The sequence below is a fragment of the Pichia membranifaciens genome (assembly GCF_001661235.1).
Source record: "Pichia membranifaciens NRRL Y-2026 unplaced genomic scaffold PICMEscaffold_2, whole genome shotgun sequence".
Taxonomy (NCBI): Eukaryota; Fungi; Ascomycota; class Pichiomycetes; order Pichiales; family Pichiaceae; genus Pichia; species Pichia membranifaciens.
Genome location: NW_017566983.1, coordinates 1,558,680 through 1,576,232, shown reverse-complemented (window position 1 = coordinate 1,576,232; position 17,553 = coordinate 1,558,680). Strand labels below are relative to the sequence as shown.

Here is a 17,553-nt window from a genome sequence, read left to right as displayed (position 1 = left end):
TTCTTCTCTTATACTTCTTTCTAACTCTTTTTTTTATTTCACTTCATAAATAAATAAATCAATAAAACACTCACAATACACTGAAAAAAATGACACGAAAAACGACAACTTTGACGCACCATTGGAGCTCCTATTCCGACCGGGGTTATCACAAAGTTTATGTCGAGATGTCACTCTTGGCGGATTATTACCTCTGTCTTCTCATTCGCTGGCTGCTGAAAGGCTACGAATTTACTTTTTGCGTCCTAGCTTCTACACTTTTGTGCACTCGCTGACCCCAAACTCTGTTAACTGGGCGTCAAAGATTGCAGACTAACCACTCACCTGTGCTCTCCCCCAAGTGAGCCGGCCTGGCTTTCTGCCTCAGTGGCAATGCTTGACAACTCCAAGGTGGATAACCGTCGAGAAAAAAGGTGAAAAATGAGAAAATGGGGAGAACGAGCGGAATCGTCGTGAAATCGACGCCTTTTTTGCCTCGTACCGAGCACCGGCTGGGCCACGCTACATCCGGGGCAGTGGACCGAGATTAGACCTACACCTCCGGGCCCGCTCATGGGTGTGTGGTTGTCTTTGGTTTTCCTTCATCAGATGGCATGGATTACGGCGAAAAGGAGACGGTGGTGATCCCGCAATATGCAAACAGCTCCGAGAAGGAGAGCAACGAGCTCATATCGGAGTTGTACTCCATTCTCTACACGATCAACGCGATCGAGAAGGTGTTCATCAAGAGCGTATTCAAGAGCGAGGACGAGAGGGAACAGTACTCGACCACGGTGGACGGGCTGCTTGTTCAGTGGAACTCCATCATCGACAGCTTGGACGCGGACGTGACGGGGAGGGACAACAACGACTCGGAGCACGAAAACAACATCAAACAGCTGCTCAGCTGCTGCGTGAGCGGGGACGAGGTCGCATCTCTCAGGTTCGGGCTCCGCCGAGTGAAGCTCGGCATCAACGGGTTTGAGGAGCGCAAACGGGAGCTGGAAAGGACCAGCGTAAGGGAGCCGGCGACAGCAACCGACGCAGACAGCGCCGCCGCGGAGCCCGGCAACGGCCCAGCTGCGGACAGCAAGCACCTCGCCGCCGCCACCGCGCCGGCGGGCGACACCAAGGGCAAGAAGGCCATAGCAGAGGCGACGTCGGCGTTCATCACGTTGATGGACGCCATCAAATTGAACTACGACTCCAAGGACACGCTTCACCCGCTTTTCAGCGACGTCTTGACCAAGTCGGGCCAGGTCAGCACCGACTTCGACGGCCGCAACAAGCTCGTGTCATGGCTCATCCGCGTCAACAAGATGGGCATTGCTGACACCCTCGACGAGAACGTGCTCAAGGAGATGCTCTGGGACGTCGACACGGCCTACAACGGCTTCTTCAACCAGCTCTGACCCAGGTCGCCGCTTACGTAACGCACATTGGTGACGCGACCTCGTCTCAGGCAAAGCGATGCGTATGACTCAACCACCGGGCCGGCGTCTGGCCATTCCGGGAGACGTTCCGCACCGGAGAAAGAAGAAAACAAAGACAGAGGCTGGCAGAGGATGGAATTTTCCACCCTGTCGTCTGTCGGGCGAATCATCCTCATCTCCCGCAGGATGGACCACCGTCTTGGAAGATGCTCGTAGCTATTTAGAGTTTCCGGTGTTTCCTGTACGTCTTCCAGTTGGTGGTTTTTGGACAGCTTATTTGTTTTCTTTTCTTTCCCCTCGTGTACTCTTAGACAGAACATAGTATCAAGGCATACAGATACCTATCAGCACGGATATGTCAAGCGCTTCATTATACTCGTTGAACTCAGGATGGGTGGTGCAGAAGTTCGGTGGCACGAGTGTCGGAAAATTCTCGAAGGAGATCGCCGTCGACATTGTGAAGAAGTACAATCAGAGCAACCAGATAGCGGTTGTGTGCTCGGCAAGATCCACACAGACCAAATCGGAGGGTACCACTACCCGTCTCTTGTTAGCAGCCGACTTGGCGTCAGATGACAAGGAGGCCGAGTTCAAACACACGCTGAAGTTGATCAAAGACGACCATATTGCAAACGCAGAGACGAACATCAAGGACCAGGCGTTGAGGGAAGACTTGATTGAGGACACCATCAACGAGATAAACAGCGTCGAACGGTTGTTGGACGCGTGCTGTGTCATTGGAGAAATCACGCCGAGATCCTTGGATAACATCATGTCGTGTGGTGAAAAGCTCTCGTGTCTGTTTATGACTGCGCTCCTCAACGACAACAATGTGCCTGCACATTACATCAACCTCTCGAACATCATCAACGAGCTTGACTACAACAACAACAGCCAGTTGACCAACAACGAGAGATCGTTGGACCCCTTCTTCTACAAGCAGCTGGCGAAGAGAATGGCCGACGCCATCCTCACTCTTGAGCCGGGCGTCGTGCCGGTGCTAACCGGGTTTTTCGGCCCTGTTCCAGGCGGATTGCTCAATTCTGTCGGAAGAGGCTACACCGACCTCTGTGCCGCTGTCTGTGCGGTGGGGTTGGCTGCCAATGAGCTGCAGATCTGGAAAGAGGTGGACGGTATTTTCACAGCCGACCCTCGGAAGGTGAAGAGCGCCAGACTGTTGAAGTCGGTCACGCCGGATGAGGCCGCTGAGTTGACCTACTACGGCTCGGAGGTCATCCACCCTTTCACAATGGAGCAGGTGATCAATGCCAGAATCCCCATCAGAATCAAGAACGTCATGAACCCGAACGGAGAGGGTACTATCATTTATCCGGACAACATCGGTAAGAAGGGCGAGGACACCCCACCTCACCCACCGGTCTCATTGGACACGCTACCTACAGACTACTTCAACAAGCAGAAGTTGAAGATCCCCACTGCGGTCACGGCCAAGAGCGACATTGCTGTTGTCAACATCCATTCGAATAAGAAGACGCTTTCGCATGGCTTTTTGGCCAATGTGTTTGGCACGTTGGACAGACACAAGACGGTTGTCGACCTCATCTCCACGAGTGAGGTGCATGTGTCTATGGCTGTGAACTACTTCAAGGACAAGAGAAAGAGCTTTTTGGTGGTGATTGAAGACTTGAAGCGGTTCGGAAATGTCGACGTCACGTACGACCTCTGCATAGTTTCGTTGGTGGGTATCCACATGAAGCAGTTGATCGGTACGGCCGGTGCGATGTTCAAGATTCTTGCGGACGAGAGAATCAACATCGAGATGATCTCACAGGGTGCCAACGAGATAAATATCAGCTGTGTCATTGGCCAAGACAACGTCATCAAGGCGTTGAATGCGTTGCACGACAAGCTTCTTCTGCATCCTTTCAAAAACACGAATAAATGCCTCTCGTACAGCAATGACAGCAGTGGGATGGCTGTGGATCACCGGATTGAGGACTTGAAGTTGTCGGATAACTAGAGAGGATTGGATCTGTTCACATACTGCAGTTGTACGTATATATATTAGAGAGAAGATGAGGTAAAAGAGAAGTGTATATAATTAGGATTTCTTTCCATATCGAAAGGGGACAACAAAAATCGAAAAGATATAAATCATGAGTAAAGGAGGTCCTTGAGGAATGATCGAGATCAGAACAAGAAGGTCTGGTCACCGGCCTTGGATACTGGCTTGGCCTTTTGAAAGCCCAACTCGTGGGAGGCCTTCTTCACGGAGGCCACCAAGCCTGGTGGGCCGCAGAGCAAGAGCTGGACGTCGTCGGCAGGCTCCGGGAAGTGCTCGACGAGAGCGTCCTTGGTGATGTACCCGGTTTTGCCGCCCCAGCCCTCTGGGGCTCTGTCCAAGTAGTACACGAGGTGGAAGTTCTCGTGGTTCTTGGCAAACTCGTCCAACTCTGCTCTCAACAAGATGTCGTGTTCGGAGAGGGAGCCGTAGAGAAGGGTGATCTTGGTTTTGTCCTTAGGATTCGTCAGGATCGCCTTGATGATCTGGTACATTGGCGTGATGCCGGTGCCGCCCGCGACCATGCAGATGTGGTTCAACATGTTTGGCTCGTAGTTGTAGAAACCCTTAGGGCCCTTGACCTTGATGGTCTGCCCGAGCTTAAGGGAGTCGATGTGCGACGAGAGCTTTCCGTTTGGATAGACCTTGATGAGCAGGTCAAAGAAGCCCTTGGAGTCCTGATCCAAGGAGGTCGGGGTGTAGGAGTGCATCACGTTTTTCCCCTCAACCTCGGCGGCGATCTGGATGTGCTGGCCAATTGGAAGACCCAACACGTCCGTGGGCTTAGGGAGCCCGAACCGGAAGAGGGCGCTGTCCTTCGAGAGAACAATCTTCTGGATCAACGGGAATTCCTGGAACTCGTCCTTCTTGAGCGCAGCACGCTCTTTGTTGGACGAAGACACAAAGAAGAAGATGGCGACAACGGCAGCCACGACGCCCGTGAGGGTGCCCAGCAAAAGGTGGTTTGACGACATTGTGGCTAGGTGGCAGACTATCTATGATCGACGACCGAAAACAGCAGAAGAAGGCGGTTGTCCAGGGTCGTGGGAAGTGGATCTACCAAGAAATAAAAGCAAAACAGAGCACATCACAGATACCTGAAAAGTCCAACAACCCGTTGACGCACACCCAGCATATGTTTTCGGATAAGCGACCCAAAAACGACATTTCTCTGTGGGAGCCCGAAGAAAACATGCTCTGCGGCGGCCACTGCGCCCGCGCTGAAAGCTTTTCCCCAATCGGGCAATAAGAAGAGAGCAGCCTTCTTACGTAAACAGACGCTTACGTCAGCCAAACTTATTACGTCAGCTACGCTGACGTAAGCAGCAGAGTTCTCCGCTTTCTCCGCCTCTTCCTGATTACGTCAGCGCCAGCCCCGCCCTGCCAACAAAGCCAGAAATGCACCCAGAGGAAAAAATGCTCAGCGGGAATGCTCAGCGAGAAAGCTCAGCGCTGGGCGCCCGTTGCGGCGGCGGAGTGCGCAGACGGGCCAGGGAGCGAGAGCAGGGAGAAACAGACACCCGCAGACACGCAGAACAAAGGATCTGCGACCAGACAACACGGTTTGACGGCTTGCGTAGGTTACGGGGAGCGTCACCGCCGTCAACGCAAGCAGACCCAACATACTGTTGCACACCAGCGGTGCTTATGCTACACAGGGCGCTTTCCGACCCGCAACACCCCTTCCACAACGCCAGATCGACAGCAAGATCGACAGATAGGTAGCGGGCCAAGACAAACACATGTCCTACCCTCTCCAATACACCCCGTCAGCAGCAGCGCCACACCATAATCTTGCCGACGTGTCCGAGCAGAAGAAAAAGGCGTCCGTCTCCAGCACCACCCATCCGATGACAGTGTCGACATCTGTGAACGGCAGTCTTGCGAGGAAGGGGGCTCCGCCCCCCGCCTCCACAGGCGGAACCGGGGCCGCCGACGCATCCGGCTCCAAGGGCATCTCCAAGCTGAAGCTCTTCTCCAAGTTCTCGTTTGCGAAACAGACCCCGCCCCAGCACAAGGCCAAGGCGCCACAGAGCATCTTGTCGAACTCCATCAAAGAGCAGCGACAGCTGAAGCAGAAACAGCAACGCCAGGAGCCGAAGCCGGTGCCCAAGGCGAACAGTACTGCCAGCACGGGGACGCCAGCGGCTCCAGCTGCAGCAGTACCGGCGGCTCCAGTGGCTCCAGCGGTTCCAGCAGCAGCTGCCGCTGCCGCCGTCCCAAACTCCACGGCTTCGTCTCCAAGCAGAACCATCAACGCCATCATCCTGGACGTCCCCACTACAGACGCCACCAGAACGCGGCTGGTGGCCCCGCACGCGGAGCCCGAGCATACCAAGGCTGAAACCTCGACTTTCACCTCCACGGCAACGACCGCCAACACCACCCCGATCTCCGCAAACGTCCAGAACGGCTCTTCCTCGCCGTTCCCGGCGTCCAACTTGCAGCGCATGTCGATCAACCCCACCCCATCATACCCGTCGCCGCTCGGCAACCTGCTTCTGGATTCGGATTCAGAGGACGAGCTTGACGACAAGAAGCTCAAGAGCGAGGAGGCCCTCAAGGACTACTGCCCCGGCGGCTACCACCCTACATTCATTGGCGAGAAGTACGGCCGCAGTGAAGAGTACCTGATTGTCAGGAAGCTCGGCTGGGGCCACTTTTCAACCGTCTGGCTCGCCTGGGACTCCGCACGGTCCCGACATGTCGCCATCAAAATCGTCCGCTCTTCCTCCAACTACAGCGAGGCTGCCATGGACGAAATCACCCTTTTAGAGAAAGTCAACTCGGGCAATGGCGCCCACGAGGGCAAGAAGCATGTGGTGCAGCTGTTGGACCACTTCATCCACGAGGGACCCAATGGTAAACACGTGTGCATGATTTTCGAGGTCTTGGGTGAAAATATGCTAAACTTGTTGATGAGATACAAGGACTTTCAGGGCCACCGACAGAAGGAGATCGACGATGTCATCAAGAGCGGGGAAAATGAGAAAAGAATGGAGGTACATCTGTCCAACATCCATGACTTACATATACTGAGCGAAAGTTATGGCGGCTTACCTTTGACGTTGGTCAAGCAGATCTCCAAACAAATCCTACTCGCACTCGATTTCCTCCACCGTGAGTGCGGCATAATTCACACAGACATCAAACCGGAAAACATCCTTGTTGAGATCCACGATGTTGAGAAGTTGGTCCAGCTGTTAGAGTTTGAAAGAAAAAGCAAAAAGCTGAACAAAATGCTCGAAAAGCGACACAACGACCATTCCTATTGTTTACAGCATACAAACTCCTACCCCGTTGGCCAGCTTCAATCCAGCATGACTCATTCGACCACCACCAGCAACACTAATATCAAACCTAATAACATTACTAATAACAATACCAATTATAATTCTATTTCTAACACTATAAATTCCACCACTGGTTTGGGGAACAAAAACACAATCACATCCAGCCAGAGATTTAGCAATCACTCCTACCATTCCTTATCTCGAAGTATATCAATACAAAAGTCATTATCAAACAACAATGCAAATTCAAATGCAACTACCGGCGGTATCAATATCAACACTCCAATGCGGAAAAACTCCATACCGATCAGATCAAGTAAACCCTTGACGTCTCCAGTTGAAACCTCAAGCGTTGATAACTTTTTTAGATCGTTCTCCTTTTCCCAGAGAAGAAACCCGTCGTTTTCGTCCGGCAGTGTGCAAAATAACATCGGCAATCTGACAAACAATAGCTCCACGATCAACGCAAATAATGTGTCGCCAGTGTTGAACCAGAATAGCTCTTTTGAACGGCACGGCAGCATTGTCAGCAGTACAAGCCAGTCCAAATATACTGCGAGCATACTCTCTTCCCCAGGATATAAAAGACAGGACATTGACATCATCGACGAAAAAGACGATGAAGACGAAAAAAAAGTGAAACCTACCCAAGCAAACAGTATCAATGGTCTTGTTGAGGAAGAGGAGGAGGATGACATATTTGTTGATGCGACAGAACCAATCCTTTCCATTTCGCCACATATTAAAGAAAGGCCTTCTGCCATTAATAAACAGCATCAGCAAACAACATCTCTGGCATCCATTGAAACGGTCCAAACCGACCTTGCTAATATTAACAATACTCTTGAGCCAAATGACCCTAACAGCAGTGTTTTGATTAGTAATAACCCCGTCAATCAAAAATTAGTCCCGTTCCCATCCCCAGTTGTTCCAAAGCATTCCCAAAAACCATCTCTATCAATAGACACCAGTTCTTCAACCAATGATGTGGATAATGATGCTGTTCAGCGTGAATCTTCAACAGTTTCTGACTCTTCAAGGCCTTCGATACTGAACGAATTTGAAGAAATAATCAGTGTGAAAATTGCTGACCTGGGAAATGCATGTTGGTACAACAAACACTACACACCAGATATTCAAACCAGACAGTACAGGTCTCCCGAAGTTATACTCGGTGGAGATTGGGGCTGCTCTGCAGATATCTGGTCTGCTGCATGTGTCATATTTGAGCTTATCACGAGTGACTACCTTTTTGATCCCAAGTCCTCGGCTTCTTACTCTAGAAATGATGATCATTTGGCTCAGATTGTTGAATTGCTACAGACTTGGCCATCCAAAGATTATTTGAGAACATGCTCAAGATGGAGAGAATTTTTTGACAGAAGCGGACAAAATTTTAGGAAAATAGGGAAACTGAAGATATGGCCATTAAGAATGGTTCTTATAGATGAATACAAAATGAGTGAAGAGCTGGCAACAGAAGTCAGCGACTTCTTATTACCTATGCTTGAGTTTACACCGATGAAAAGAGTGGATGCTGGCAGTATGTGTTCTCATCCTTGGATCAAAGATGTGAGTTGTGGTGCAGATCTAGGCAGAGAATACGGTCTTCATGGAGATGGAATCAAAGGATGGAAAGAAGAGTGGGAAGATTGAGGAGCGCATTTTATATAAAAGCCTTGTATATTATTTGATAATGATACAGCGAAAATTCAAAAATAAAAACTTTAAAGTGTAATATCTAAAACTAGCTTTCTTTCGATAGTGGGGTTGCCACCTTTTTTTAGAACACCAATACCTGCAAGAAATATTATCAAAAAAAAATACATCCCTTAATAATATAAAAAATTAGGCCAAAGGTTTAGGTTCGACATCATCTTTTGTATGAACTTCTTCCTTTCCATAAGGTTGGAAGTTCAAGTAGCCATCGTTTGAAAATGCATTGTAGAACTTGCTCCGATCATAGTGTGTTAGTGGCAGACCCCTTTTTAGTCTATCGGAAAGATCTGGGTTTGAGGTGTAGTAACGAGAAATACCAATGATAAGTTTATCATCACCATCAATGTTCTTTGCAAGCTTCTCCAGATGATCTGGATCAAGGAATGCACCTGCTCTGAAAAGAATACCCTTCCAAAGCAAACGAGGCCATGAAAAATTAATTTTGCTGTCCTTTTCATCCCCTTCGTTGTCACCTTGGATTCTAGGCTCAACAACCGATATATACGCTAGTTCATCTCCTTTGTCAGCCCGATTTTGTATTTCACTCAAAATGTAACCCCAAATGACAATAGGATTGACTTCAGAGTTCTTTCCCAGACCTCCTTGAATCTCGGCATAAGGAGAAAGCCTAACAGCCACATGCTTTGCTCCAACTGCTTCAATACAAGCATCAATAACTTCTAGCAAAAATCTTGATCTATTTTCAATTGATCCGCCATACTCATCTGTTCTTTGGTTAGCAGAGGTTTGGATGAACTGATCAATCAAAAACATATGAGCACCATGAACTTCCACGAAGTCAAAACCAGCTTCGTTTACTGCTCTCTTGGCACTATCTGCAAATTCTTTGACAATATCCTTAATTTCGTCCTTTGACAATTCTTTCAACTCAACGCCTTCCACTTTTGCTGCCTCCTTATTTGCTTCGTCGATATAGATTGCAGAAGGTCCAACAAAGGGTATATTGAATAACTTTGCAAGTTGAGGTGACACAGCTCTGCCAAAATGCAACAATTGAGATGCTGCATATGAGCCATTGCTATGAATGGCATCAACTATCTTCTTCTGCGCTTCAACTTGTTGCTTTGTTTCCAAAATTGGCTGATTTGGGAAGCAACCAAAATCTCTTCTCGGTGAAGTCCCTTCAAACACAATTAACCCACCATTGTTTTTAGCCCTCTCCGAGTAATACTCTAACATGGAATCGGTTGCAACACCATCTTTGGAAGCTCTTAATCTTGTACTTGGAGCGTATGCCAATCTTGTTTTGAGGACAACGTCCCCAACTTGGATTGGTTTAAAAAGGTTAGAATTGGCTAAGGATGACATGTTTTGTTTGTTTTACTCTCTAATGACTTGTTTTGCTTTTCCAAGCCACCAGCTGTTTTGCAATTGATCTACTTCCATTGCCGTAACTGATGGATTAAGCTAGCCTTATTTATAACATGCTGGTGTGCTCCAGACACTTCGTAAGGATAGCAAGTTCATCCGACTGATCTGATCGGAAATATATCTCTACTCTAAATTCCGAAAAATAGCGAACCATTTGAGGGTGGAATTAGTAAGCTTTGACGTAGTTTATTATCAAGCCACACCAAACACATGCATTTATGTTAATAAAAAGTCGCTATAGAGAAATACTATTTGTAATCTCAGTAGAAAATAAGATTTCATTGTATATTTTTACACAACAGCATGTTGATTGATTAAATTTTGTTGATAAAAAGGCAACCCCATTTTTTTTCAAGTCAACTGTTTGTTGAATTGAAAAAAATCACCTTTTGTATTTCCACAAGCTGATTGGGAGTCAATAAAAACAGGTATGAAGCAGAGTGCTTAGATTATAAACCCGTGGCTCAACTTCTGCATCGTAGGGTTTATCGGTTTCATAACGCAATGGTAGCAGTCTATAAGGTCGCTCTGCAGGTTTACGAGACTAAATATTTACGAGTAAAATTACTTTCTCTAATCGGCTGTTAAAATAATTGCACAACTTATACAAATTTGAATATTAGGCCAATGGCTTTGGCTCAACGTCATCCTTCGTGTGATCTTGCTCCTTACCATAGGCTTGGAAATTCAAATACCCATCATTTGAAAATGCTTTGTAAAGAGTGTTTCTATCATATGGAGTCAATGGGAAGCCTTCTTTCAGTCTATTTGCAAGATCAGGGTTTGAAGTATAGTAACGGGAAACACCAATGAGCAGTTTGTCGTCACCATTGATACTACGTTCAAACTTTTCCTGATTTTCCAGATCGAGGAATGCACCTGTTCTTAACAAAACCCCCTTCCAGAGCAAGCGTGGCCACGAAAAATCAATCTTAAAGTAAGTTTCATCGGCTTCCTTATCAGCTTGGGCCCGAGGTTCAACAATGGAAATATAGGCTAACTCGTTACCTTTGTCTGCACGGTTCTGTAATTCGCTCAAAATGTAACCCCAAATGACAATAGGGTTAATCTCTGAGTCCTTCCCTAAACCACCCTGGTACTCCATGTATGGAGAAAGTCTGACGGCCACATGCTTTGCCCCAACTGCTTCAATACAAGCATCAATAACTTCTAGCAAGAGCCTTGCCCTATTTTCGATTGACCCACCATACTCATCTGTTCTTTGGTTAGCAGAGGTTTGGATGAACTGATCAAGTAAGTACATATAAGCACCATGAACTTCCACGAAGTCAAAACCAGCTTCGTTTATTGCTCTCTTGGCACCATTTGCAAATTCTTTGACAATATTCTTAATTTCGTCTTTTGATAACTCTTTCAGCTCAACGCCTTCCTCTTTTGCGGCTTTTTCACTTGCTTCGTCGAGATAGATCGCAGAAGGTCCAACAAAGGGTATGTTGAACAACTTTGCAAGTTGAGGAGATAAAACTCTACCGTAATGAGCTAACTGGGAAGTAACATATGAGCCGTTGCTATGAATGGCATCAACTATCTTCTTCTGCGCTTCAACTTGTTGCTTTGTTTCCAAAATTGGCTGATTTGTGATGCAGCCAAAATCTCTTCTCGGTGAAGTTCCTTCAAACACAATTAACCCACCATTGTTTTTAGCCCTCTCCGAGTAATACTCTAACATGGAATCGGTTGCAACACCATCTTTGGAAGCTCTGATTCTTGTAGTGGGAGCGTGTGCCAATCTTGTTTTGAGGATAACGTCCCCAACTTGGATTGGTTTAAAAAGGTTAGAAGTGGCTAAGGATGACATGTTTTGTTTGTTTTACTCTCTAGTGACTTGTTTTGCTTTTCCAAGCCACCAGCTGTTTTGCAATTGATCTACTTCCATTGCCGTAACTGATAAATTAAGCTAGTCTTATTTATAACATGCTGGTGTGCTCCAGATACTTCGTAAGGATAGCAAGTTCATCCGACTAATCTGATCGGAAATATATCTCTACTCTAAATTCCGAAAAAATGGCGAGCACTCCGAGGAAGAATTAGTAAGCTGTTTATTTTTCCAACGTGTATGGGAGATCCTTTGCCATGTGGTACGCATGTTGGTTATATCCGAATATCTTACTGACCAACGATATGATTTGGTTTGGAATATTCCAGAACTAATAGAAACACAACCCAATCAGTAAAAGTATGCAGCGTTCAATAGTGCAGTTGAAAACTATAAATAAATAAAGTGAGTATAAAATAGGAAACATAAGATATGAGCATTAGCTATATATTGAGAAGAATAAACAAAACAATCATTTATGTGATTAAGGTTTTGAGTGAATGAGTAAGCGTATCAGAGATACTGGAACCTAAAAAATACCGCAATGGGTGGTGAAATGAGATTAGAAGTGAATAATGTAGGGGGTGGGGTTGCGAAACTTTGGTTTTAGTTTCGTTCATCTTCGAAGATTAGTTTTTGGAGCCGTAACCAAACAAGTCTAGGTAGTTCTTTGGCGAGTTCACGTAATCTCTCAATTTCAAAACTTCCTCTTTACCGTAAACGGTTCTGTTCTTGGCTTGAGAAGAAGCAATAATATGAGGCTTGACATATTTGTACAACCAGTCTGCTAATTCATCGCTAACAATGCCCAAATCTTTGTAAGTCAAAGCAGAAGGGTCAATTTTTTGGTGAAGAGTTGAACGTCTGTAGGTATCGTAATCGAAAGCTTCCAAAGAAGGGTTCAATTTTCCGTTTAATAGACACCAGATCTTGACAAGAAACTCTGGGGCTGGCATGTCGTAACCAGAGGCAGCTGGGAAGAAACCGTATTGGTTCAAGTGGATCATGTATTTCAGCATTTCTCTAAGTTCAACTCTGGAGTATCTTTCGTTACCATAGAGTTCGTAGGTCTTTCCTGCAGTTGAGTCATCGTAAACTATTTTCTCAAGAGCCTGAGCAACTTGTTCAACATGGGTTGGGTAAACTTCTTGTCTGTAGATGATGTTACCACCGAAAACCTTGATGGACAACATGTCATTAAGGAACTTGGAGTTTCTACCGTACATTGGAGCAGGTCTGACAATAGTGGCATCAGGGTAATGCTGCTTGACCACCTCTTCTGCAATACCCTTGGTTGCAAAGAACTCGGAAGGAGAGTTAGGGTCTGCGTTATAAGAGGAGACTTGCACAAATCTGTCGACCCCAAAATCCTTGGAGATCTTGGCAATTCTGTTAGAACCTTCGATGTTAGCGTCGGCCATCGAGAAGTTCTTGGTGTTTGTGGAAGAACCCAACAAGTTGACAACGACGTCGGAATGAGCGACAGACTCTTCGATTGACTTCAAGTTTCTGATGTCAAACTCGTGGAAGTTGACAACACCCAAGTCGCCGCAAACCTTCAAGTGTCTTTTGGATCTACCGTTCCTGAATGGCGCAATGGTGATGGTACCGTGTTTGGCCAGCTTGGACGTCAATATCTTACCCAAGAAACCTGTACCCCCGAAAACCGACACCTGGTATCCGGTACGAGAGTGACGTCCACCCAAACCGTGTGCAATCTTGGTTTTACCGGTCTTGGTGATGTTGATGTCACTTTCCAGTGGGAAGCGGTAGATATTTCTCGATTGGTTGATTTGTGCAATCGATCTAGTTGCATTGAACGCAAGCTTGGACTTGTTCATGGACAGCATGGCGTTTTGTGGATGCGTTTATGTGTGGTGAGAGAGGTGCTGTGATGACTTGTCCGCTTGGGGCTGTCCTACTTTCTTCTTTCTCTCCAAGCTTCATCTGTATTGGCTGCGATTGGTTGTGCTTCCTTCCGCTTTTTCCTCTGGCTGTTGTGCTCTCTGCGATTTTTCCCCGCTCGAGAAGAACCTTCAAATCCCACCCGTACACCGCAAGGGGCTTCCCAGGACGTTTTTTTTGCCGCGACAAATATCTGTGTTGTGTCTCCAGGAGTTTTTAATCTCCGGACATGAATTGACGGTTTTTCCGTTGTTTTGACGTGGCAGGTTGCACGGTCTCTCCGTTTTTTTGGTGATTCTTGGGATTAACTACTCGGTTGGGGCCAGGTAGAGCGATTGCAATGAACAAGACAACTAGTGCAGCATCACTGCTGATTTCAGCGGTTCTGGTTGGCTTACAGACGCCACTACAACCAATTCAGTCCGCATTGGGGTTCTCTATCTTCGGTTACACGTGCGTTGACTATCTGATACCCAAAGTGGGTGCGGTGTTCATCAAGCGGGGGATCTTCGGGAAGGACATGTCCAAGGTTGGACGGCCTATCATACCAGAAACGATTGGGGTGATTCCTGCGCTCGTTTACCTGCTAGTGATGTTCTTCTATATCCCCTTCCTCTTTGCCAGGAAGGGAAACAACGGCGGAGGCGGAGAGGCCGATGCATCGGCGTTCTCACACTCAAAACTATCGTCGTACTTGAGTTCGCTGCTCTCGCTCGAGTCGATGATTTTGTTGGGGTTGATGGATGACTTGTTCGACATACGGTGGAGACACAAGTTCTTCCTACCTGCGATTGCGTCGATCCCCCTATTGATTGTCTACCATTTTGAGTTCAACCAGACGTCGATTCTTTTGCCCAAGTTCATATCCAATGCGTTCCAGCTCTCGACCTCGGTGGACTTAGGGGTGCTGTACTACTTTTACATGGCTGCGGTGTCGATTTTCTGCCCCAACTCGATCAACATTCTTGCCGGAATCAACGGCTTGGAGGTGGGACAAACGTTGGTCATTGCCGTTCTCTTGGTGATAAACGACCTCTATTACATTGTCGGCTACTTCTTGGAAGATCACCTCATCCAGTCGGCCTTTGAAGTCCACATGTTTTCGCTTTGCTTCTTAATACCATTCCTGGGTATCTCTTTGGCACTTTACAAGTACAACAAGTTTCCGGCCAAAGTTTTTGTTGGCGATACCTGGTGCTATTTCTCAGGCATGGTTTTTGCCGTCATCGGAATATCTGGTCATTTTGCCAAAACGTTGATGTTGTTTTTCTTGCCCCAAATATTGAACTTTGTCTACTCTTCTCCTCAGTTGTTTGGGATAGTTCCTTGCCCAAGACATCGCCTACCGAAGTTCAACGAGTCTGATGGGTTGCTTTACAACTCTTACACCGAGTACGAAGACTCCGAGGAGAGTGCCGAGAGTTCTGATGGAAAGAAGAAGCAGTTAAGGCCATACTTGAAACCAGTATTCAACCTTCTAGAAAAAATGTATCTGATTAAACTCGTGAGGAATGAAAAGGGAGAAATTGTGAAGAGTTCGAACTTGACGCTGATCAATCTAGTGATTATATGGTTTGGTCCGCGTAATGAAGGAAAGTTGTGCACCCTGATAATGCAATTACAGTTTGCAGTTGGGCTCTTAATGCTAATACTAAGGCACACTCTTGCGCCAACAGTATTTGGCTTTGACAATTCATGGAGTATGCTAAACAGATTTTACATTTCTTAGGTCAAGCTCGACCTCAATATATAGCTGACCACGTCTATAAAATTATTTATTACTTTTCGCTTGCTGGTAGGATGTTGTGTTTTTTTGGAATCATAGGTTTTTCTCTTTCAATAGCTGATCTCTTTGCTCAATCAACTCATCGGCAAGTTGCTGGATCTCGCTATTCTTGATCACCTTCCTGCATGCATAGAATTCGTCCATTCTTCTCGAGTGCATTCTTTCGTACTCGAACGCTTGCACCAACAGTTCTAGCTTATCGATGTCCTTGACAATAGTGGCCTCAAGATTTCTCTGTGTTTCATAGTCGATCCATAGCTCTCTCATCTCATCTGCAGATTCAGGACAGTATTTGGAAACGATGTCACAGAGGTACAACATTGCTTTGTATTCACGTTTACTCTTTTCGGCTTTATCTATCTTTTCGTCATGTGGAACTATATCACCCACCAAACTCTCTGCAATATCATGGACCAATGCAATTCTTGAACATTTGTTTAGATCGGGAGCCTGACCTGGCCATGCCTTTGGGTCCAACACTAGAGTCATTATCGACATTCGATACATGTGATCTGAAATGGTTTCCGGATCAGGAATCCCCATGTTGATCCATCCTGTACGCTTCTGTTCCTTCAACAACGACACCAACTGGAAAAAGAAATTGAGTTGCTGGTACTTGGACTTGGTTGATAGCACACCGCTGTTTGTTTTGATGTACAATAGCACAGCATGAGGAATCCTTGATTCCGGATCCCACGATGTCTCAGCAGAGAGTACAGGCGTAGACGATGTCATTCTAGAAAAGATGACGGGTATCCGTTTTCCTCTGAAAAATCTTTTGCAAACACTATTCATTCTCATTCTGATAGGAACTTTCCCTATCTGATGTTTTGATGTTTATCCCCTATTATCAAAGTGACCAATCCGGAAAAAAAAAAAGCTCGACGGGGAGAGCCATAGTGGAGACAGACGAATGGAAAAAAGTTTCTTTAAGAAAAATCTTCTGCCTACACTTGAAACGGCAAGAACATGCAAGGTGGAAGCGTTTTTCTATATCACTGACCTTCTTCTCAAAAGAAAGAGAGGAAGAGCAGGAGAACGAGTGAGCTAAAAATGTATACGATTAGTATATTATTTTATTTATAGATTAAGAACTACAAAATGGAAAAGATGAGAGATTGTAAGTAAAGGAGTTTAAGCGATTAATTCAACAACACCACCAGCTTCTCTGATCTTTTGTTCAGCCAACTTGGAAACGTATCTAGCCTTGACAATGACAGGAACTTGTGGAAGTCTACCCTTACCCAAGACCTTACCGTAACCGGAAGCCAAAGTGTCGATGACAATAGCAGCGTCCTTGGTGGAGGAAGCGACCTTTTCGTCCTTGTTTTCAACTAAAGACCATAACTTGTCTAAGTTGATGACTGGCTTCCAGAAGTGGTTTCTTTGTTTGTGGAAGTATCTCATACCAACCTTACCGAAATAACCTGGGTGGTATTTGTCTAAGTTGGTTCTGTGGTGGTGTTGACCACCGGCCATACCTCTACCACCTGGATGCTTTCTGTGCTTACCAACACGACCCTTACCCGCTGTAGTAAAATAAAAAAGAAAAAAATGAGACCTTTATGTTAGTATACTGAATCCGTAGGGACCGCTATTTGGGCAAAAAAACTGGTTTTGTCGATCTTTCACTGGGGACTCACCCCATGGCCATCTTGCACTCTGTGGAAGGCGTTGTGTGTGTCCTGGATGCTGCTAGACTTGCATTGCACAAACGGTGTTGCGGCTTCGCTGGAACGATCCTACGCATATTATTCATTCAGCATGAACTTGACACATCTGTTTTGGCGCTGGGTGCACTTCGGCCCTCTCCATCGAGCCTGTTCTGCTGCTCTCACTTGAGTTGAGGTTTCAAACTGACTTCTTCATTTCCCTCCTGTGTCAAACAAAATGCACGTCCTGTATCCAGCACCGTTACAGCTTTCTCATCACAAGTTGATCTTTCCGCTTGGTCGCTGCTGTGTCTATCCAGTCATTCGTTCCTCACATGGCCCTGGGTCTGCCTTTCAGTTTCGACAATTCCTTTCTTCATAAATACTTCATCTTGATTTGCTTTGTTCTGTACATACCGCAAACGTTACCTCTGTGCTTTCTAGTTTTAGTGAATCTGGTAGGCATTGTGTGCTTGTTGTGTGTAGAGAGCTAACCTGTTCAAGATCTTCTGTACAGATGATAAAATGCTCAGC

General features: G+C 46.4%; 10 protein-coding genes across 10 annotated transcripts; 4 read left to right on the top strand and 6 right to left on the bottom strand.

Moving 5' to 3' along the window:
• Positions 1-1,085: 1,085 nt before the first annotated feature.
• On the top strand, positions 1,086-1,388 carry PICMEDRAFT_24729 (hypothetical protein; the record flags this gene model as incomplete). Its single annotated transcript, XM_019162364.1, has 1 exon — positions 1,086-1,388. A coding segment is annotated over one exon (303 nt), but the record flags the coding sequence as incomplete, so codon positions are not given.
• Positions 1,389-1,767: 379 nt separating this feature from the next.
• On the top strand, positions 1,768-3,393 carry PICMEDRAFT_71788 (hypothetical protein; the record flags this gene model as incomplete). The annotated part of the gene is made up of 1 exon (XM_019164007.1): positions 1,768-3,393. The coding sequence occupies one exon, from the start codon at positions 1,768-1,770 to the stop codon at positions 3,391-3,393; it is 1,626 nt and encodes a 541-aa protein (XP_019018869.1).
• Positions 3,394-3,563: 170 nt separating this feature from the next.
• Positions 3,564-4,409, bottom strand: PICMEDRAFT_71787 (hypothetical protein; the record flags this gene model as incomplete). The annotated part of the gene is made up of 1 exon (XM_019164006.1): positions 3,564-4,409. One exon carries the CDS (start codon positions 4,407-4,409, stop codon positions 3,564-3,566), a length of 846 nt encoding a protein of 281 aa, XP_019018868.1.
• Positions 4,410-5,939: 1,530 nt separating this feature from the next.
• Positions 5,940-8,372, top strand: PICMEDRAFT_20925 (hypothetical protein; the record flags this gene model as incomplete). Its single annotated transcript, XM_019162175.1, has 3 exons — positions 5,940-6,349; positions 6,476-7,270; positions 7,769-8,372. Coding segments are annotated over 3 exons (1,809 nt in total), but the record flags the coding sequence as incomplete, so codon positions are not given.
• Positions 8,373-8,576: 204 nt separating this feature from the next.
• PICMEDRAFT_71785 (hypothetical protein) lies at positions 8,577-9,776 on the bottom strand (the record flags this gene model as incomplete). The annotated part of the gene is made up of 1 exon (XM_019164005.1): positions 8,577-9,776. One exon carries the CDS (start codon positions 9,774-9,776, stop codon positions 8,577-8,579), a length of 1,200 nt encoding a protein of 399 aa, XP_019018866.1.
• A 641-nt stretch (positions 9,777-10,417) lies between these two features.
• PICMEDRAFT_15658 (hypothetical protein) lies at positions 10,418-11,732 on the bottom strand. Its single transcript, XM_019160911.1, has one exon. It carries the CDS (start codon positions 11,656-11,658, stop codon positions 10,459-10,461), a length of 1,200 nt encoding a protein of 399 aa, XP_019018865.1. The 5' UTR covers positions 11,659-11,732; the 3' UTR covers positions 10,418-10,458.
• A 291-nt stretch (positions 11,733-12,023) lies between these two features.
• Positions 12,024-13,628, bottom strand: PICMEDRAFT_15657 (hypothetical protein). The gene has a single exon (XM_019160910.1). The coding sequence runs from the start codon at positions 13,524-13,526 to the stop codon at positions 12,306-12,308; it is 1,221 nt and encodes a 406-aa protein (XP_019018864.1). The 5' UTR covers positions 13,527-13,628; the 3' UTR covers positions 12,024-12,305.
• Positions 13,629-13,921: 293 nt separating this feature from the next.
• PICMEDRAFT_71782 (hypothetical protein) lies at positions 13,922-15,310 on the top strand (the record flags this gene model as incomplete). The annotated part of the gene is made up of 1 exon (XM_019164004.1): positions 13,922-15,310. One exon carries the CDS (start codon positions 13,922-13,924, stop codon positions 15,308-15,310), a length of 1,389 nt encoding a protein of 462 aa, XP_019018863.1.
• Positions 15,311-15,424: 114 nt separating this feature from the next.
• PICMEDRAFT_22885 (hypothetical protein) lies at positions 15,425-15,964 on the bottom strand (the record flags this gene model as incomplete). Its single annotated transcript, XM_019162283.1, has 1 exon — positions 15,425-15,964. A coding segment is annotated over one exon (540 nt), but the record flags the coding sequence as incomplete, so codon positions are not given.
• Positions 15,965-16,337: 373 nt separating this feature from the next.
• On the bottom strand, positions 16,338-17,533 carry PICMEDRAFT_15655 (hypothetical protein). The gene is made up of 2 exons (XM_019160909.1): positions 17,437-17,533; positions 16,338-16,896 (listed from the first exon to the last, which is right to left on the bottom strand). Exons 1-2 carry the CDS (start codon positions 17,483-17,485, stop codon positions 16,502-16,504), a joined length of 444 nt encoding a protein of 147 aa, XP_019018861.1. The 5' UTR covers positions 17,486-17,533; the 3' UTR covers positions 16,338-16,501.
• Positions 17,534-17,553: the final 20 nt, after the last annotated feature.